The sequence below is a fragment of the Oncorhynchus kisutch genome, linkage group LG15 (assembly GCF_002021735.2).
Source record: "Oncorhynchus kisutch isolate 150728-3 linkage group LG15, Okis_V2, whole genome shotgun sequence".
In the NCBI taxonomy this organism is placed as follows: Eukaryota; Metazoa; Chordata; class Actinopteri; order Salmoniformes; family Salmonidae; genus Oncorhynchus; species Oncorhynchus kisutch.
This window is the reverse complement of record NC_034188.2, coordinates 94,034,587-94,058,878: the sequence shown is the minus strand read 5'-3', so window position 1 is coordinate 94,058,878 and position 24,292 is coordinate 94,034,587. Positions and strand designations below refer to the sequence as shown.

At 44.8% G+C, this 24,292-nt stretch overlaps 1 protein-coding gene across 1 annotated transcript in view; it reads left to right on the top strand.

The window, feature by feature from the left end:
• The window catches only part of LOC109879957 (contactin-5), a 611,325-nt gene that overhangs the window by 384,007 nt on the left and 203,026 nt on the right, over positions 1 to 24,292 (top strand). Inside the window, exons 8-9 of the mRNA XM_031791310.1 lie at positions 390 to 492; positions 16,721 to 16,902. Of these exons, the coding sequence (XP_031647170.1) occupies positions 390 to 492; positions 16,721 to 16,902 (285 nt within the window). The remainder of the gene's footprint in view (positions 1 to 389; positions 493 to 16,720; positions 16,903 to 24,292) is intronic.

Genomic DNA, 24,292 nt, shown 5'->3' with positions numbered 1-24,292 from the left:
GACATGGCTGGGGAATGTCTGTTGAATGACATGGTTGGACATGGCTGGGGAATGTCTGTTGAATGACTTGGCTGGGGAATGTCTGTTAAATGACATGGTTGGATATGGCTGGGGAATGTCTGTTGAATGACATGATTGGGGAATGTCTGTTGAATGACATGGCTGGGGAATGTCTGTTGAATGACATGGCTGGGGAATGTCTGTTGAATGACATGGCTGGGGAATGTCTGTTGAATGACATGGCTGGGGAATGTCTGTTGAATGACATGGTTGGGGAATGTCTGTTGATTGACATGGTTGGGGAATGTCTGTTGAATGACATGGCGGGACATGGCTGGGGAATGTCTGTTGTTTTATAGCTCTCTTTCCTGTGTTACCGTGTTTTACAGGTCTAATGGGAGAATATGAGCCTAAAATCGAGGTGCATTTCCCCCTGTCTGTCCCGGCTGCCAGAGGAGTCACCGTGAGGCTGGAGTGTTTCGCCCTGGGGAAGTAAGTACAGAAACATGCGAGCTGTATTATACCCCTGAACATGTCCTTTATGGTGAAACGTAGGGCTACAATTCCTAGAATTACTATAGTCCTGATTCCTGGAATTGGGAAGGAATAAATAGGAAATTTAGGAATTCATCAACCAGGATTTCTGGAAAACCTGGGAATTTGGGACATGTACCAGAACTTTGCCACCCTGAGCATAAACCATCAGTTGATCCACTTACACTGAACAAAAAATACAACGATCCCAGACATGTTCCATACGTGTAAAAGGCTTCCATCCCTGTTAGTGAACATTTCTCCTTTGAAGATAATCCATCAACCTGACAGGTGTGGCGTATTAAGAAGCTGATTAAACAGCTTGGTCATGAAACACTCTAAAATGTGCAGTTTTGTCACAAAACACAATGCCACATATGTCTAAACATTGGCATGCTGACTGCAGGAATGTCTCAGTGAATCTCATCTGCGTGCTCATCGTCCTCACCAGGGTCTTGACCTGACTGCAGTTTGTCATTGTAACTGTGAAAGATGGATCCGGCCAAGGTTATGGCTGTGAAAGATGGATCCGGCCAAGGTTAGGGCTGTGAAAGATGGAGCCGGCCAAGGTTATGGCTGTGAAAGATGGATCCGGCCAAGGTTAGGGCTGTGAAAGATGGAGCCGGCCAAGGTTATGGCAGTGAAAGATGGAGCCGGCCAAGGTTAGGGCTGTGAAAGATGGAGCCGGCCAAGGTTAGGGCTGTGAAAGATGGAGCCGGCCAAGGTTACGGCTGTGAAAGATGGATCCGGCCAAGGTTACGGCTGTGAAAGATGGAAACAATTGTGTACGCTGCTAAAATGAGTGCCAGGCAGCCGCCGGTGGCAGGTTTCAGACAGACGCAGACAGACAAATGGTCATGACAACATGTTAGTTGGTTGAAGATGTTTTTCACCCTCTTGTTGACTTCTTAATGCAAAGCTTTAAGGGATGTTTAGCATAACAAGATACGTTTTAGTTTATAACCATAATCCTGTATCATCCCTACTTCATATTTTGGTTTAGAATTATTATTTGTATTGAATAATGTATGATGGAGTTCTATCTAGAGACAGCTTCTAATCTGACGCTAACACTAAAGGAACCTGGTAATTATTTACATTGCTTTCAAGGGGCTGCAATCTGAGTCAGTCATTTACAGTTAATTAACCACTTTAGAATAAGTCGTTACCAAAACCTATAGACATTGCGCTGACTGCATGCTTACTCTCCCATCTCCTCTGACTACATCCTTACTCTCCCATCTCCTCCTGACTACATCCTTACTCTCCCATCTCCTCTGACTTTATCCTTACTCTCCCATCTCCTCTGACTGCATCCTTACTCTCCCATCTCCTCCTCTGACTACATCCTTACTCTCCCATCTCCTCTGACTACATCCTTACTCTCCCATGTCCTCTGACTACATCCTTACTCTCCCATGTCCTCTGACTACATCCTTACTCTCCCATCTCCTCTGACTGCGTCCTTACTCTCCCATCTCCTCTGACTGCATGCTTACTCTCCCATCTCCTCTGACTGCGTGCTTACTCTCCCATCTCCTCTGACTACATCCTTACTCTCCCATCTCCTCTGACTACATCCTTACTCTCCCATCTCCTCTGACTGCGTGCTTACTCTCCCATCTCCTCTGACTACATCCTTATTCTCCCATCTCCTCTGACTACATCCTTACTCTCCCATCTCCTCTGACTACATCCTTACTCTCCCATCTCCTCTGACTGCATCCTTACTCTCCCATCTCCTCTGACTACATCCTTACTCTCCCATCTCCTCTGTCTACATTCTTACTCTCCCATCTCCTCTGACTGCATCCTTACTCTCCCATCTCCTCTGACTGCGTCCTTACTCTCCCATCTCCTCTGACTGCGTGCTTACTCTCCCATCTCCTCTGACTGCGTGCTTACTCTCCCATCTCCTCTGACTGCGTGCTTACTCTCCCATCTCCTCTGACTACATCCTTATTCTCCCATCTCCTCTGACTACATCCTTACTCTCCCATCTCCTCTGACTACATCCTTACTCTCCCATCTCCTCTGACTGCATCCTTACTCTCCCATCTCCTCTGACTACATCCTTACTCTCCCATCTCCTCTGTCTACATCCTTACTCTCCCATCTCCTCTGACTGCATCCTTACTCTCCCATCTCCTCTGACTACATCCTTAGTCTCCCATCTCCTCTGACTACATCCTTACTCTCCCATCTCCTCCTCTGACTGCATCCTTACTCTCCCATCTCCTCTGACTACATCCTTACTCTCCCATCTCCTCCTCTGACTACATCCTTACTCTCCCATCTCCTCCTCTGACTACATCCTTACTCTCCCATCTCCTCCTCTGACTACATCCTTACTCTCCCATCTCCTCCTCTGACTACATCCTTACTCTCCCATCTCCTCCTGGCTACATCCTTACTCTCCCATCTCCTCTGACTACATCCTTACTCTCCCATCTCCCCCTCTGACTGCATCCTTACTCTCCCATCTCCTCCTCTGACTCCATCCTTACTCTCCCATCTCCTCTGACTCCATCCTTACTCTCCCATCTCCTCTGACTACATCCTTACTCTCCCATCTCCTCTGACTACATCCTTACTCTCCCATCTCCTCCTCTGACTGCATCCTTGCTCTCCCATCTCCTCTGACTACATCCTTACTCTCCCATCTCCTCTGACTACATCCTTACTCTCCCATCTCCTCTGACTACATCCTTACTCTCCCATCTCCTCTGACTACATCCTTGCTCTCCCATCTCCTCTGACTACATCCTTACTCTCCCATCTCCTCTGACTACATCCATACTCTCCCATCTCCTCCTCTGACTACATCCTTACGCTCCCACCTCTCCTTACAACATCCTTACGCTCCCACCTCTCCTTACAACATCCTTACTCTCCCATCCCTCTGGCTACATCCTTACTCTCCCTTCCCTCTGACTACATCCTTACTCTCCCATCTCCTCCTGACTACATCCTTACTCTCCCATCTCCTCTGACTACATCCTTACTCTCCCATCTCCTCCTCTGACTACATCCTTACTCTCCCATCTCCTCCTCTGACTGCATCCTTGCTCTCCCATCTCCTCTGACTACATCCATACTCTCCCATCTCCTCCTCTGACTACATCCTTACGCTCCCACCTCTCCTTACAACATCCTTAAGCTCCCACCTCTCCTTAAAACATCCTTACTCTCCCATCCCTCTGGCTACATCCTTACTCTCCCTTCCCTCTGACTACATCCTTACTCTCCCATCTCCTCCTGACTACATCCTTACTCTCCCAACTCCTCCTGACTACATCCATACTCTCCCATCTCCTCCTCTGACTACATCCTTACTCTCCCAACTCCTCCTCTGACTACATACTTACTCTCCCATCTCCTCTGACTACATCCTTACTCTCCCATCTCCTCTGACTACATCCTTACTCTCCCATCTCCTCTGACTACATCCTTACTCTCCCATCTCCTCTGACTACATCCTTACTCTCCCATCTCCTCCTCTGACTGCATCCTTGCTCTCCCATCTCCTCTGACTACATCCATACTCTCCCATCTCCTCCTCTGACTACATCCTTACTCTCCCAACTCCTCCTGACTACATCCTTACTCTCCCAACTCCTCTGACTACATCCTTACGCTCCCACCTCTCCTTACAACATCCTTACTCTCCCATCCCTCTGGCTACATCCTTACTCTCCCTTCCCTCTGACTGCATCCTTACTCTCCCATCTCCTCCTCTGACTGCATCCTTACTCTCCCATCTCCTCCTCTGACTACATCCTTACTCTCCCATCTCCTCCTCTGACTACATCCTTACTCTCCCATCTCCTCCTCTGACTACATCCTTACTCTCCCATCTCCTCCTGGCTACATCCTTACTCTCCCATCTCCTCTGACTACATCCTTACTCTCCCATCTCCCCCTCTGACTGCATCCTTACTCTCCCATCTCCTCCTCTGACTGCATCCTTACTCTCCCATCTCCTCCTGACTACATCCTTACTCTCCCATCTCCTCTGACTACATCCTTACTCTCCCATCTCCTCCTCTGACTACATCCTTACTCTCCCATCTCCTCCTCTGACTGCATCCTTGCTCTCCCATCTCCTCTGACTACATCCATACTCTCCCATCTCCTCCTCTGACTACATCCTTACTCTCCCAACTCCTCCTGACTACATCTTTACTCTCCCATCTCCTCTGACTACATCCTTACTCTCCCATCTCCTCCTCTGACTACATCCTTACTCTCCCATCTCCTCCTCTGACTACATCCTTACTCTCCCATCTCCTCCTCTGACTACATCCTTACTCTCCCATCTCCTCCTCTGACTACATCCTTACTCTCCCATCTCCTCCTGGCTACATCCTTACTCTCCCATCTCCTCTGACTGCATCCTTACTCTCCCATCTCCTCCTCTGACTACATCCTTACTCTCCCATCTCCTCCTCTGACTACATCCTTACTCTCCCATCTCTTCTGACTACATCCTTACTCTCCCATCTCCTCTGACTACATCCTTACTCTCCCATCTCCTCTGACTACATCCTTACTCTCCCATCTCCTCTTACTACATCCTTACTCTCCCATCTCCTCCTCTGACTACATCCTTACTCTCCCATCTCCTCTGACTACATCCTTACTCTCCCATCTCCTCCTCTGACTACATCCTTACTCTCCCATCTCCTCCTCTGACTACATCCTTACTATCCCATCCCTCTGGCTACATCCTTACTCTCCCTTCCCTCTGACTACATCCTTACTCTCCCATCTCCTCCTGACTACATCCTTACTCTCCCAACTCCTCCTGACTACATCCTTACTCTCCCAACTCCTCCTGACTACATCCTTACTCTCCCAACTCCTCCTGTCTACATCCTTACTCTCCCATGTCCTCTGACTACATCCTTACTCTCCCACCTCCTCTTACTACATCCTTACTCTCCCATCTCCTCCTCTGACTACATCCTTACTCTCCCATGTCCTCTGACTACATCCTTACTCTCCCATCTCCTCCCATGACTGCGTGCTTACTCTCCCATCTCGTCCCATGACTGCGTTCTTACTCAAACATTATGATTGTACCACTAAGGGAGGTCAATGTCAGTGTGCTCAAGGGGACAACATGAGATTGGATTATAGAATTGAAACAGCTTGGAACAAGTCCTTATTTCTAATGTAATATCTCCAGTATCAATACGTCTAGCTTCCAGCACTAGAACATTCTCTGAACATACCTTGGTGTATGGACATGTAGAGTAGAAATGTCTGTACCCCTTATGTCATGTTTGTAAACATTATGTAATGCCTGCACCTCTTTTTAATGTATGTAACCCTTATGTCATGTCTGCACCTATTTTTTAATGTCTGTAACCCTTATGTCATGTCTATACGCCATTTTTAATGTATGTAACCCTTATGTCATGTCTGTAACCCTTATGTCATGTCTGGAAGCTAGACGTATTGATACTGGAGATATTACATCAGAAATAAGGACTTGTTCCAAGCTGTTTCAATTCTATAATCCAATCTCTTGTTGTCCCCTTGAGCACACTGACATTGACCTCCCTTAGTGGTATAATCATAATGTTTCACAACCACTACACACTGTAAGGGTTACAGACATCACAGACAATATTCAGACATCCCTTCACTCCATTAGAGCAGACAGTAATCAGACATCCCTTCACTCTATTAGAGCAGACAGTAATCAGACATCCCTTCACTCTATTAGAGCAGACAGTAATCAGACATCCCTTCACTCCATTAGAGCAGACAGTAATCAGACATCCCTTCACTCCATTAGAGCAGACAGTAATCAGACATCCCTTCACTCTATTAGAGCAGACAGTAATCAGACATCCCTTCACTCTATTAGAGCAGACAGTAATCAGACATCCCTTCACTCTATTAGAGCAGACAGTAATCAGACATCCCTTCACTCCATTAGAGCAGACAGTAATCAGACATCACTACACTCCATTAGAGCAGACAATATTCAGACATCCCTTCACTCCATTAGAGCAGACAGTAATCAGACATCCCTTCACTCTATTAGAGCAGACAGTAATCAGACATCACTACACTCCATTATAGCAGACCGTGGTCAGACATCCCTTCACTCCACGTATAAAAATGTCCTTGTGAATTTTGAACAGATGAACATTCTACAAGTTATGTAACATCTGGGACGAGTGATGGATGATAGCTGATGGAATGGCCGAGTTATGGATGATGGATGGGCCGCGTGATGGATGATGGATATGCCGAGTGATGGATTATAGATGATGAATAGGCCGAGTGATGGATTATAGATGATGAATAGGCCGAGTGATGGATGATGGATGGGCCGAGTGATGGATGATAGCTGATGGAATGGCCGAGTTATGGATGATGGATGGGCCGAGTGATGGATGATAGCTGATGGAATGGCCGAGTTATGGATGATGGATGGGAGCACTGGCGGTATCCCTGGCTGTCACAGTGCCATCTTTCTGAGAGCTGTCAAATGAAGCTGTCATACACAGCTTCATATAGTAATATAGTATAGTATGACGTTCTCCTGCTACATGTTCAACCCGTCTATCATGGAGCGAACAGAGCAGTCACAAGGGCATAGACGAGCATCACCAGACGGATGATGAACAGCCACACACACACACACTAATCATAGAAATCATGATGATTAGTTGGGCTGGTAACCTGATCTGAATACATCATGTAGCCACAGACATGGTTCTCAGCTGGAGGTCGTTTGGGTAGAGAAAGACTCTGGACTATAACATCTCAGTTCCCCCTGGACTATGACATCTCAGTTCCCCCTGGACTATAACATCTCAGTTCCCCCTGGACTATAACATCTCAGTTCACCCTGGACTATAACATCTCAGTTCACCCTGGACTATGACATCTCAGTTCACCCTGGACTATGACATCTCAGTTCACCCTGGACTATGACATCTCAGTTTCCCCTGGACTATAACATCTCAGTTCCCCCTGGACTATAACATCTCAGTTCACCCTGGACTATAACATCTCAGTTCACCCTGGACTATAACATCTCAGTTCACCCTGGACTATAACATCTCAGTTCACCCTGGACTATAACATCTCAGTTCCCCCTGGACTATGACATCTCAGTTCCCCCTGGACTATAACATCTCAGTTCACCCTGGACTATAACATCTCAGTTCACCCTGGACTATACATATCATAGATACCCTGGACTATAACATCTCAGTTCCCCCTGGGCTATAGCATCTCAATTCCCCATGGACTATAACATCTCAGTTCCCCCTGGACTATAACATCTCAGTTCCCCCTGGACTATAACATGTCAGTTCCCCCTGGACTATAACATCTCAGTTCCCCCTGGACTATACATATCATAGATACCCTGGACTATAACATCTCAGTTCACCCTGGACTATAACATCTCAGTTCACCCTGGACTATGATATCTCAGTTCACCCTGGACTATAACATCTCAGTTCACCCTGGACTATAACATCTCAGTTCACCCTGAACTATAACATCTCAGTTCACCCTGGACTATAACATCTCAGTTCCCCCTGGACTATAACATCTCAGTTCCCCTGGACTATAACATCTCAGTTCCCCCTGGACTATAACATCTCAGTTCCCCCTGGACTATACATATCATAGATACCCTGAACTATAACATCTCAGTTCACCCTGGACTATAATATCTCAGTTCACCCTGGACTATAACATCTCAGTTCACCCTGGACTATAACATCTCAGTTCACCCTGGACTAGAACATCTCAGTTCACCCTGGACTATAACATCTCAGTTCACCCTGGACTATAACATCTCAGTTCACCCTGGACTAGAACATCTCAGTTCACCCTGGACTATACATATCATAGATAACCTGGACTATAACATCTCAGTTCCCCCTGGACTATAACATCTCAGTTCCCCCTGGACTATAACATCTCAGTTCACCCTGGACTATAACATCTCAGTTCACCCTGGACTATAACATCTCAGTTCACCCTGGACTATAACATCTCAGTTCCCCCTGGAGTATAACATCTCAGTTCCCCCTGGACTATAACATCTCAGTTCACCCTGGACTATACATATCATAGATAACCTGGACTATAACATCTCAGTACACCCTGGACTATAACATCTCAGTTCACCCTGGACTATAACATCTCAGTTCACCCTGGACTATAACATCTCAGTTCACCCTGGACTATAACATCTCAGTTCCCCCTGGACTATAACATCTCAGTTCCCCCTGGACTATAACATCTCAGTTCCCCCTGGACTATAACATCTCAGTTCCCCCTGGACTATACATATCATAGATACCCTGGACTATAACATCTCAGTTCACCCTGGACTATAACATCTCAGTTCACCCTGGACTATGATATCTCAGTTCACCCTGGACTATAACATCTCAGTTCACCCTGGACTATAACATCTCAGTTCACCCTGAACTATAACATCTCAGTTCACCCTGGACTATAATATCTCAGTTCACCCTGGACTATAACATCTCAGTTCACCCTGGACTATAACATCTCAGTTCACCCTGGACTATAACATCTCAGTTCCCCCTGGAGTATAACATCTCAGTTCCCCCTGGACTATAACATCTCAGTTCACCCTGGACTATACATATCATAGATAACCTGGACTATAACATCTCAGTACACCCTGGACTATAACATCTCAGTTCACCCTGGACTATAACATCTCAGTTCACCCTGGACTATAACATCTCAGTTCACCCTGGACTATAACATCTCAGTTCCCCCTGGACTATAACATCTCAGTTCCCCCTGGACTATAACATCTCAGTTCCCCCTGGACTATAACATCTCAGTTCCCCCTGGACTATACATATCATAGATACCCTGAACTATAACATCTCAGTTCACCCTGGACTATAATATCTCAGTTCACCCTGGACTATAACATCTCAGTTCACCCTGGACTATAACATCTCAGTTCACCCTGGACTAGAACATCTCAGTTCACCCTGGACTATAACATCTCAGTTCACCCTGGACTATAACATCTCAGTTCACCCTGGACTAGAACATCTCAGTTCACCCTGGACTATACATATCATAGATAACCTGGACTATAACATCTCAGTTCCCCCTGGACTATAACATCTCAGTTCCCCCTGGACTATAACATCTCAGTTCACCCTGGACTATAACATCTCAGTTCACCCTGGACTATAACATCTCAGTTCACCCTGGACTATAACATCTCAGTTCACCCTGGACTATAACATCTCAGTTCCCCCTGGAGTATAACATCTCAGTTCCCCCTGGACTATAACATCTCAGTTCACCCTGGACTATACATATCATAGATAACCTGGACTATAACATCTCAGTACACCCTGGACTATAACATCTCAGTTCACCCTGGACTATAACATCTCAGTTCACCCTGGACTATAATATCTCAGTTCACCCTGGACTATAACATCTCAGTTCACCCTGAACTATAACATCTCAGTTCACCCTGGACTATAATATCTCAGTTCACCCTGGACTATAACATCTCAGTTCACCCTGGACTATAACATCTCAGTTCACCCTGGACTAGAACATCTCAGTTCACCCTGGACTATACATATCATAGATAACCTGGACTATAACATCTCAGTTCACCCTGGACTATAACATCTCAGTTCCCCCTGGAGTATAACATCTCAGTACACCCTGGACTATAACATCTCAGTACACCCTGGACTATAACATCTCAGTTCCCCCTGGACTATAACATCTCAGTTCCCCCTGGACTATGACATCTCAGTTCCCCCTGGACTATAACATCTCAGTTCACCCTGGACTATAACATCTCAGTACACCCTGGACTATAACATCTCAGTTCCCCCTGGACTATAACATCTCAGTTCCCCCTGGACTATGACATCTCAGTTCACCCTGGACTATAACATCTCAGTACACCCTGGACTATAACATCTCAGTTCCCCCTGGACTATAACATATCAGTTCCCCCTGGACTATAACATCTCAGTTCCCCCTGGACTATAACATCGCAGTTCCCCCTGGAGTATAACATCTCAGTTCACCCTGGACTATAACATCTCAGTTCTCCCTGGACTATAACATCTCAGTTCACCCTGGACTATACATATCATAGATAACCTGGACTATAACATCTCAGTACACCCTGGACTATAACATCTCAGTTCCCCCTGGACTATAACATCTCAGTTCCCCCTGGACTATGACATCTCAGTTCACCCTGGACTATAACATCTCAGTTCACCCTGGACTATAACATCTCAGTTCACCCTGGACTATAACATCTCAGTTCCCCCTGGACTATAACATCTCAGTACACCCTGGACTATAACATCTCAGTTCCCCCTGGACTATAACATCTCAGTTCCCCCTGGACTATGACATCTCAGTTCCCCCTGGACTATAACATCTCAGTTCACCCTGGACTATAACATCTCAGTACACCCTGGACTATAACATCTCAGTTCCCCCTGGACTATAACATCTCAGTTCCCCCTGGACTATGACATCTCAGTTCACCCTGGACTATAACATCTCAGTACACCCTGGACTATAACATCTCAGTTCCCCCTGGACTATAACATATCAGTTCCCCCTGGACTATAACATCTCAGTTCCCCCTGGACTATAACATCTCATTTCACCCTGGAGTATAACATCTCAGTTCACCCTGGACTATAACATCTCAGTTCCCCCTGGAGTATAACATCTCAGTTCACCCTGGACTATAACATCTCAGTTCCCCCTGGGCTATAACATCTCAGTTCCCCCTGGACTATGACATCTCAGTTCCCCCTGGACTATAACATCTCAGTTCCCCCTGGACTATGACATCTCAGTTCCCCCTGGACTATAACATCTCAGTTCCCCCTGGACTATAACATCTCAGTTCACCCTGGACTATAACATCTCAGTTCCCCCTGGACTATAACATCTCAGTTCCCCCTGGACAATAACATCTCAGTTCCCCCTGGACTATAACATCTCAGTTCCCCCTGGACTATAACATCTCAGTTCCCCCTGGACTATAACATCTCAGTTCCCCCTGGACTATGACATCTCAGTTCCCCCTGGACTATAACATCTCAGTTCACCCTGGACTATAACATCTCAGTACACCCTGGACTATAACATCTCAGTTCCCCCTGGACTATAACATCTCAGTTCCCCCTGGACTATGACATCTCAGTTCACCCTGGACTATAACATCTCAGTACACCCTGGACTATAACATCTCAGTTCCCCCTGGACTATAACATATCAGTTCCCCCTGGACTATAACATCTCAGTTCCCCCTGGACTATAACATCTCATTTCACCCTGGAGTATAACATCTCAGTTCACCCTGGACTATAACATCTCAGTTCCCCCTGGAGTATAACATCTCAGTTCACCCTGGACTATAACATCTCAGTTCCCCCTGGGCTATAACATCTCAGTTCCCCCTGGACTATGACATCTCAGTTCCCCCTGGACTATAACATCTCAGTTCCCCCTGGACTATGACATCTCAGTTCCCCCTGGACTATAACATCTCAGTTCCCCCTGGACTATGACATCTCAGTTCCCCCTGGACTATGACATCTCAGTTCCCCCTGGACTATAACATCTCAGTTCACCCTGGACTATGACATCTCAGTTCCCCCTGGACTATACATATCATAGATAACCTGGACTATAACATCTCAGTTCCCCCTGGGCTATAACATCTCAGTTCCCCCTGGATTTTGACATCTCATTTCCCCCTGGACTATGACATCTCAGTTCCCCCTGGACTATAACATCTCAGTTCCCCCTGGACTATAACATCTCAGTTCCCCCTGGACTATAACATCTCAGTTCACCCTGGACTATAACATCTCAGTTCCCCCTGGACTATAACATCTCAGTTCCCCCTGGACTATAACATCTCAGTTCACCCTGGGCTATAACATCTCAGTACACCCTGGACTATACATATCAGTACACCCTGGCCTATTACATCTCAGTCATAGTCATGGCGTTTTCAAGTGTTTTTTTTACAATAATACTTAGTGACAAGATGAATATGGAAAGGGGAATAGAATATTGGGAAAGAAGAAATATTGATAATAAAGATCACATTAAAATAACATATTGATTTAAGATGAATATGAGCCTGTTTGGTTTTCTTCTATTGGATAGCAGATAGTTGACAGCTTCAAACCCATTGTCTCTTTTCTTTGAAGGCAACACCATAGTATTCACACTGGGAAGTATGTACACCACAAGGTGTTAGTGTATGGATGCACACTGGGAAGTATGTACACCACAAGGTGTTAGTGTATGGATGCACACTGGGAAGTATGTACACCACAAGGTGTTAGTGTATGGATGCAAAACACACATGTATTATGTATCAGTTTATATTGTAAGGATGCAATTTAACCTGCTATCCAGTATGCTACCTAACACATATCCACTCTCCATTCTCTTATATAATCCTGTCAACTATCCACTATCCAGTATGCTACCTAACACATATCCACTCTCCATTCTCTTATATAATCCTGTCAACTATCCTCTATCCAGTATGCTACCTGACACATATCCACTCTCCATTCTCCTATGTAATCATGTCAACTATCCTCTATCCAGTATGCTACCTAACACATATCCACTCTCCATTCTCTTATATAATCCTGTCAACTATCCACTATCCAGTATGCTACCTGACACATATCCACTCTCCATTCTCTTATATAATCCGGTCATCTATCCACTCTCCAGTCTCCTATGTAATCCTGTCAACTATCCTCTATCCAGTATGCTACCTAACACATATCCACTCTCCATTCTCTTATATAATCCGGTCATCTATCCACTCTCCAGTCTCCTATGTAATCCTGTCAACTATCCTCTATCCAGTATGCTACCTAACACATATCCACTCTCCATTCTCTTATATAATCCTGTCAACTATCCTCTATCCAGTATGCTACCTAACACATATCCACTCTCCATTCTCTTATATAATCCGGTCATCTATCCACTCTCCAGTCTCCTATGTAATCATGTCAACTATCCTCTATCCAGTATGCTACCTAACACATATCCACTCTCCATTCTCTTTTATAATCCGGTCATCTATCCACTCTCCAGTCTCCTATGTAATCCTGTCAACTATCCTCTATCCAGTATGCTACCTAACACATATCCACTCTCCATTCTCTTATATAATCCTGTCAACTATCCTCTATCCAGTATGCTACCTAACACATATCCACTCTCCATTCTCTTATATAATCCTGTCAACTATCCTCTATCCAGTATGCTACCTAACACATATCCACTCTCCATTCTCTTATATAATCCGGTCATCTATCCACTCTCCAGTCTCCTATGTAATCATGTCAACTATCCTCTATCCAGTATGCTACCTAACACATATCCACTCTCCATTCTCTTATATAATCCGGTCATCTATCCACTCTCCAGTCTCCTATGTAATCCTGTCAACTATCCTCTATCCAGTATGCTACCTAACACATATCCACTCTCCATTCTCTTATATAATCCGGTCATCTATCCACTCTCCAGTCTCCTATGTAATCCTGTCAACTATCCTCTATCCAGTATGCTACCTAACACATATCCACTCTCCATTCTCTTATATAATCCGGTCATCTATCCACTCTCCAGTCTCCTATGTAATCCTGTCAACTATCCTCTATCCAGTATGCTACCTAACACATATCCACTCTCCATTCTCTTATATAATCCGGTCATCTATCCACTCTCCAGTCTCCTATGTAATCCTGTCAACTATCCTCTATCCAGTATGCTACCTAACACATATCCACTCTCCATTCTCTTATATAATCCCGTCATCTATCCACTCTCCAGTCTCCTATGTAATCCTGTCAACTATCCTCTATCCAGTATGCTACCTAACACATATCCACTCTCCATTCTCTTATATAATCCCGTCATCTATCCACTCTCCAGTCTCCTATGTAATCCTGTCAACTATCCTCTATCCAGTATGCTACCTAACACATATCCACTCTCCATTCTCTTATATAATCCGGTCATCTATCCACTCTCCAGTCTCCTATGTAATCATGTCATCTATCCAATCTCCATTCTCTTATATAATCCCGTCATCTATCCACTCTCCAGTCTCCTATGTAATCATGTCAACTATCCTCTATCCAGTCTCCTATATTATCATGTACACTATCCTCTATCCAGTATGCTACCTAACACATATCCACTCTCCATTCTCTTATATAATCCGGTCATCTATCCACTCTCCATTCTCCTATGTAATCATGTCAACTATCCTCTATCCAGTCTCCTATGTAATCATGTCAACTATCCTCTATCCAGTATGCTACCTAACACATATCCACTCTCCATTCTCTTATATAATCCGGTCATCTATCCACTCTCCATTCTCCTATGTAATCATGTCAACTATCCTCTATCCAGTCTCCTATGTAATCCTGTCAACTATCCTCTATCCAGTATGCTACCTAACACATATCCACTCTCCATTCTCTTATATAATCCTGTCAACTATCCACTCTCCAGTCTCCTATGTAATCATGTCAACTATCCTCTATCCAGTATGCTACCTAACACATATCCACTCTCCATTCTCTTATATAATCCTGTCAACTATCCTCTATCCAGTCTCCTATGTAATCATGTCAACTATCCTCTATCCAGTATGCTACCTAACACATATCCACTCTCCATTCTCTTATATAATCCCGTCATCTATCCACTCTCCAGTCTCCTATGTAATCATGTCAACTATCCTCTATCCAGTATGCTACCTAACACATATCCACTCTCCAGTCTCCTATATAATCCGGTCATCTATCCACTCTCCAGTCTCCTATGTAATCATGTACACTATCCTCTATCCAGTCTCCTATGTAATCATGTCATCTATCCACTCTCCAGTCTCCTATGTAATCATGTCAACTATCCTCTATCCAGTCTCCTATGTAATCCGGTCATCTATCCACTCTCCAGTCTCCTATGTAATCATGTCAACTATCCTCTATCCAGTCTCCTATGTAATCATGTCAACTATCCTCTATCCAGTCTCCTATGTAATCATGTCAACTATCCTCTATCCAGTCTCCTATTTAATCATGTACACTATCCTCTATCCAGTCTCCTATATAACCCTGTCAACTATCCTCTATCCAGTCTCCTATCCTGTACACTATCCACTCTCCAGTCTCCTATCCTGTCCACTATCCACTGTACAGTCCTACTATCCACAATTTCTTTCAACTCTTATTATTCTGACTATTAATTGTACAGATGTATTAGGATGTAACCCTCTCCTCTCCTGCTAGTCCTGTCACCTAGGATATTAACCCTCTCCTCTCCTGCTAGTTCAGTCACCTAGGATATTAACCCTCTCCTCTCCTGCTAGTCCTTTCACCTAGGATATTAACCCTCTCCTCTCCTGCTAGTCCTGTCACCTAGGATATTAACCCTCTCCTCTCCTGCTAGTCCAGTCACCTAGGATATTAACCCTCTCCTCTCCTGCTAGTCCTGTCACCTAGGATATTAACCCTCTCCTCTCCTGCTGGTCCTGTCACCTAGGATATTAACCCTCTCCTCTCCTGCTAGTCCTGTCACCTAGGATATTAACCCTCTCCTCTCCTGCTAGTCCTGTCACCTAGGATATTAACCCTCTCCTCTCCTGCTAGTCCTGTCACCTAGGATATTAACCCTCTCCTCTCCTGCTAGTCCTGTCACCTAGGATATTAACCATCTCCTCTCCTGCTAGTCCTTTCACCTAGGATATTAACCCTCTCCTCTCCTGCTAGTCCTTTCACCTTGGATTTGAACCCTCTCCTCTCCTGCTAGTCCTGTCACCTAGGATATTAACCCTCTCCTCTCCTGCTAGTCCTTTCACCTTGGATTTGAACCCTCTCCTCTCCTGCTAGTCCTGTCACCTAGGATATTAACCCTCTCCTCTCCTGCTAGTCCTTTCACCTTGGATTTTAACCCTCTCCTCTCCTGCTAGTCCTGTCACCTAGGATATTAACCCTCTCCTCTCCTGCTAGTCCTGTCACCTAGGATATTAACCCTCTCCTGTCCTGCTAGTCCAGTCACCTAGGATATTAACCCTCTCCTCTCCTGCTAGTCCCGTCCCAACCATAACGTGGAGGAAGATGAATGGTAACATCCCTAAGAAGGCTCGTCTGAGGAAGTCCCAGGCTGTTCTGGAGATCCCTAATGTACAGCTGGAAGACTCAGGGACCTACGAATGCAAAGCAGAGAACCCCAGAGGAGGAACAGCCTTTAAGGGACACATCCAGGTCTACAGTAAGTGATGTGATGGTTGGACTGGGATCACATTGTGCTGGTGTTAATATGGTATTGGTAAAGACTGCTGTGCTTTTGTTTCATTGTTTTATTGGACTTGACTGATACTACTAGGATTCTAGTGTGTTTGGCTGATACTACTAGGATTCTAGTGTGTTTGGCTGATACTACTAGGATTCTAGTGTGTTTGGCTGATACTACTAGGATTCTAGTGTGTTTGGCTGATACTACTAGGATTCTAGTGTGTTTGGCTGATACTACTAGGATTCTAGTGTGTTTGGCTGATACTACTAGGATTCTAGTGTGTTTGGCTGATACTACTAGGATTCTAGTGTGTTTGGCTGATACTACTAGGATTCTAGTGTGTTTGGCTGATACTACTAGGATTCTAGTGTGTTTGGCTGATACTACTAGGATTCTAGTGTGTTTGGCGGTTATGAAGACTAATTATTGTTGTGCCCATTCTCTAAACCAGTCTAAACCAGTCTGTTCACAAATGCTCTCCATCCAACCTCACTGAGCTCGAGCTGTTTTGCAAGGAGGAATGGGAAAAAATGTCAGTCTCTCGATGTGCAAAACTGATAGAGACATACCCCAAGCGACTTACAGCTGTAATCGCAGCAAAAGGTGGCGCTAAAAAGTATTAACTTAAGGGGGCTGAATAATTTTGCACGCCCAATTTTTCAGTTTTTGACTTGTTAAAAAAGTTTTAAATATCCAATAAATGTCGTTCCACTTCATGATTGTGTCCCACTTGTTGTTGAATCTTCACAAAAAAATACAGTTTTATATCTTTATGTTTGAAGCCTGAAATGTGGCAAAAGGTCGCAAAGTTCAAGGGGGCCGAATACTTTCGCAAGGCACTGTATCTATCAACCCAGTCCTGTGTTCTCCCTGATACCTACTGTAGAATATCTATCAACCCAGACCTGTGTTCTCCCTGATACCTACTGTAGAATATCTATCAACCCAGACCTGTGTTCTCCCTGATACCTACTGTAGAATATCTATCAACCCAGACCTGTGTTCTCCCTGATACCTACTGTAGAATATCTATCAACCCAGTCCTTTGTTCTCCCTGATACCTCTGTAGAATATCTATCAACCCAGTCCTGTGTTCTCCCTGATACCTACTGTGGAATATCTATCAACCCAGTCCTGTGTTCTCCCTGATACCTACTGTAGAATATCTATCAACCCAGTCCTGTGTTCTCCTTGATACCTACTGTAGAATATCTATCAACCCAGTCCAGTCTGCTCCCTGACACCTACTGTAGAATATCTATCAACCCAGTCCTGTCTGCTCTTATCTGGAGGAGAATGTCACTGACTGAGATGAAGTGGGCATTATGTCATCAATGGAAGAAATACCCATAGTCTGCGACATGTTTTACAGTGATTAGGTTTGGCAGAGGAAGTCGAATGGATTATCATCCGTTATGTAGTCTTACTGAATAGTGTCAACTTCCTGTTCTTCTCTCCCTGTTCAGTTTTTGTTGCTGTTTATGTTTACGTCATAAATAACTCATTGTTCAAAGATGATTTGTTTCAGTTTATTACTATGCAGATGCACATAGAGGTACATTTGTAGTTTTTCATATTATTTAGCCACTTGTATAATGGCTAGGTAATACTGTCGACCAAACATGCACCTAATGGAATGAAGACAAGACCAAACACCCACCTGATGGAATGAAGACAAGACCAAACACCCACCTGATTGAATGAAGACAAGACCAAACACCCACCTGATGGAATGAAGACAAGACCAAACACCCACCTGATGGAATGAAGACAAGACCAAACACCCACCTGATGGAATGAAGACAAGACCAAACACCCACCTGATTGAATGAAGACAAGACCAAACACCCACCTGATGGAATGAAGACAAGACCAAACACCCACCTGATTGAATGAAGACAAGACCAAACACCCACCTGATGGATTGAAGACAAGACCAAACACCCACCTGATTGAATGAAGACAAGACCAAACACCTACCTGATGGAATGAAGACAAGACCAAACACCTACCTGATTGAATAAAGACAAGACCAAACACCCACCTGATGGATTGAAGACAAGACCAAACACCCACCTGATGGAATGAAGACAAGACCAAACACCCACCTGATGATTTGAAGACAAGACCAAACACCCACCTGATGGATTGAAGACAAGACCAAACACCCACCTGATTGAATAAAGACAAGACCAAACACCCCACCTGATTGAATGAAGACAAGACCAAACACCCACCTGATTTAATGAAGACAGGACCAAACACCCACCTGATCATTTAAAGACAAGACCAAACACCTACCTGATGGTATGAAGACAAGACCAAACACCCACCTGATTGAATAAAGACAAGACCAAACACCCACCTGATGGAATGAAGACAAGACCAAACACCCACCTGATTGAATAAAGACAAGACCAAACACCCACCTGATGATTTGAAGACAAGACCAAACACCCACCTGATTGATTGAAGACGAGACCAAACACCCACCTGATGATTTGAAGACAAGACCAAACACCCACCTGATTGAATGAAGACAAGACCAAACACCCACCTGATGGAATGAAGACAAGACCAAACACCCACCTGATGGAATGAAGACGAGACCAAACACCTACCTGATGATTTGAAGACAAGACCAAACACCCACCTGATGGAATGAAGACAAGACCAAACACCCACCTGATTGAATGAAGACAAGACCAAACACCCACCTGATGGAATGAAGACAAGACCAAACACCCACCTGATGGAATGAAGACAAGACCAAACACCCACCTGATGGAATGAAGACAAGACCAAACACCCACCTGATTGAATGAAGACAAGACCAAACACCCACCTGATGGAATGAAGACAAGACCAAACACCCACCTGATTGAATGAAGACAAGACCAAACACCCACCTGATGGATTGAAGACAAGACCAAACACCCACCTGATTGAATGAAGACAAGACCAAACACCTACCTGATGGAATGAAGACAAGACCAAACACCTACCTGATTGAATAAAGACAAGACCAAACACCCACCTGATGGATTGAAGACAAGACCAAACACCCACCTGATGGAATGAAGACAAGACCAAACACCCACCTGATGATTTGAAGACAAGACCAAACACCCACCTGATGGATTGAAGACAAGACCAAACACCCACCTGATTGAATAAAGACAAGACCAAACACCCACCTGATTGAATGAAGACAAGACCAAACACCCACCTGATTTAATGAAGACAGGACCAAACACCCACCTGATCATTTAAAGACAAGACCAAACACCTACCTGATGGTATGAAGACAAGACCAAACACCCACCTGATTGAATAAAGACAAGACCAAACACCCACCTGATGGAATGAAGACAAGACCAAACACCCACCTGATTGAATAAAGACAAGACCAAACACCCACCTGATGATTTGAAGACAAGACCAAACACCCACCTGATTGATTGAAGACGAGACCAAACACCCACCTGATGATTTGAAGACAAGACCAAACACCCACCTGATTGAATGAAGACAAGACCAAACACCCACCTGATGGAATGAAGACAAGACCAAACACCCACCTGATGGAATGAAGACGAGACCAAACACCTACCTGATGATTTGAAGACAAGACCAAACACCCACCTGATTGAATGAAGACGAGACCAAACACCCACCTGATGGAATGAAGACAAGACCAAACACCCACCTGATTCAATGAAGACGAGACCAAACAACCTCCTGATTCAATGAAGACGAGACCAAACACCCACCTGATGATTTGAAGACGAGACCAAACACCCACCTGATGGATTGAAGACAAGACCAAACACCCACCTGATGGATTGAAGACAAGACCAAACACCCACCTGATGGAATGAAGACAAGACCAAACACCCACCTGATGATTTGAAGACGAGACCAAACACCCACCTGATGGATTGAAGACAAGACCAAACACCCACCTGATGGATTGAAGACAAGACCAAACACCCACCTGATGGAATGAAGACAAGACCAAACACCCACCTGATGATTTGAAGACAAGACCAAACACCCACCTGATGGATTGAAGACAAGACCAAACACCCACCTGATTGAATAAAGACAAGACCAAACACCCACCTGATGGAATGAAGACAAGACCAAACACCCACCTGATGGAATGAAGACAAGACCAAACACCCACCTGATGGAATGAAGACGAGACCAAACACCTACCTGATGATTTGAAGACAAGACCAAACACCCACCTGATTGAATGAAGACGAGACCAAACACCCACCTGATGGAATAAAGACAAGACCAAACACCCACCTGATGGAATGAAGACAAGACCAAACACCCACCTGATGGAATGAAGACAAGACCAAACACCCACCTGATTGAATGAAGACAAGACCAAACACCCACCTGATTGAATGAAGACAAGACCAAACACCCACCTGATTGAATAAAGACAAGGCCAAACACCCACCTGATGATTTGAAGACAAGACCAAACACCCACCTGATTGATTGAAGACGAGACCAAACACCCACCTGATGATTTGAAGACAAGACCAAACAACAACCTGATTGAATAAAGACAAGACCAAACACCCACCTGATGATTTGAAGACAAGACCAAACACCCACCTGATTGATTGAAGACGAGACCAAACACCCACCTGATGGAATGAAGACAAGACCAAACACCCACCTGATTTAATGAAGACAGGACCAAACACCCACCTGATCATTTAAAGACAAGACCAAACACCTACCTGATGGTATGAAGACAAGACCAAACACCCACCTGATTGAATAAAGACAAGACCAAACACCCACCTGATGGAATGAAGACAAGACCAAACACCCACCTGATTGATTGAAGACGAGACCAAACACCCACCTGATGATTTGAAGACAAGACCAAACACCCACCTGATTGAATAAAGACAAGACCAAACACCCACCTGATGATTTGAAGACAAGACCAAACACCCACCTGATTGATTGAAGACGAGACCAAATACCCACCTGATGATTTGAAGACAAGACCAAACCCCCACCTGATTGAATGAAGACAAGACCAAACACCCACCTGATGGAATGAAGACAAGACCAAACACCCACCTGATGGAATGAAGACGAGACCAAACACCTACCTGATGATTTGAAGACAAGACCAAACACCCACCTGATTGAATGAAGACGAGACCAAACACCCACCTGATGGAATGAAGACAAGACCAAACACCCACCTGATTCAATGAAGACGAGACCAAACACCCACCTGATTCAATGAAGACGAGACCAAACACCCACCTGATGATTTGAAGACGAGACCAAACACCCACCTGATGGATTGAAGACAAGACCAAACACCCACCTGATGGATTGAAGACAAGACCAAACACCCACCTGATGGAATGAAGACAAGACCAAACACCCACCTGATGATTTGAAGACGAGACCACACACCCACCTGATGGATTGAAGACAAGACCAAACACCCACCTGATGGATTGAAGACAAGACCAAACACCCACCTGATGGAATGAAGACAAGACCAAACACCCACCTGATGATTTGAAGACAAGACCAAACACCCACCTGATGGATTGAAGACAAGACCAAACACCCACCTGATTGAATAAAGACAAGACCAAACACCCACCTGATTGAATGAAGACAAGACCAAACACCCACCTGATGGAATGAAGACAAGACCAAACACCCACCTGATGGAATGAAGACGAGACCAAACACCTACCTGATGATTTGAAGACAAGACCAAACACCCACCTGATTGAATGAAGACGAGACCAAACACCCACCTGATGGAATAAAGACAAGACCAAACACCCACCTGATGGAATGAAGACAAGACCAAACACCCACCTGATTGAATGAAGACAAGACCAAACACCCACCTGATGGATTGAAGACAAGACCAAACACCTACCTGATGGAATGAAGACAAGACCAAACACCCACCTGATTGAATGAAGACAAGACCAAACACCCACCTGATTGAATGAAGACAGGACCAAACACCCACCTGATCATTTGAAGACAAGACCAAACACCTACCTGATGGAATGAAGACAAGACCAAACACCCACCTGATTGAATAAAGACAAGACCAAACACCCAACTGATGGAATGAAGACAAGACCAAACACCCACCTGATGATTTGAAGACAAGACCAAACACCCACCTGATTGATTGAAGACGAGACCAAACACCCACTTGATGATTTGAAGACAAGACCAAACACCAACCTGATTGAATAAAGACAAGACCAAACACCCACCTGATGATTTGAAGACAAGACCAAACACCCACCTGATTGATTGAAGACGAGACCAAACACCCACCTGATGATTTGAAGACAAGACCAAACACCCACCTGATTGAATGAAGACAAGACCAAACACCCACCTGATGGAATGAAGACAAGACCAAACACCCACCTGATGGAATGAAGACGAGACCAAACACCTACCTGATGATTTGAAGACAAGACCAAACACCAACCTGATTGAATAAAGACAAGACCAAACACCCACCTGATGATTTGAAGACAAGACCAAACACCCACCTGATTGATTGAAGATGAGACCAAACACCCACCTGATTCAATGAAGACGAGACCAAACACCCACCTGATGATTTGAAGACGAGACCAAACACCCACCTGATGGATTGAAGACAAGACCAAACACCCACCTGATGGATTGAAGACAAGACCAAACACCCACCTGATGGAATGAAGACAAGACCAAACACCCACCTGATGATTTGAAGACGAGACCAAACACCCACCTGATGGATTGAAGACAAGACCAAACACCCACCTGATGGATTGAAGACAAGACCAAACACCCACCTGATGGAATGAAGACAAGACCAAACACCCACCTGATGATTTGAAGACAAGACCAAACACCCACCTGATGGATTGAAGACAAGACCAAACACCCACCTGATTGAATAAAGACAAGACCAAACACCCACCTGATTGAATGAAGACAAGACCAAACACCCACCTGATGGAATGAAGACAAGACCAAACACCCACCTGATAGAATGAAGACGAGACCAAACACCTACCTGATGATTTGAAGACAAGACCAAACACCCACCTGATTGAATGAAGACGAGACCAAACACCCACCTGATGGAATAAAGACAAGACCAAACACCCACCTGATGGAAGAAGACAAGACCAAACACCCACCTGATTGAATGAAGACAAGACCAAACACCTACCTGATGGATTGAAGACAAGACCAAACACCTACCTGATGGAATGAAGACAAGACCAAACACCCACCTGATTGAATGAAGACAAGACCAAACACCCACCTGATTGAAT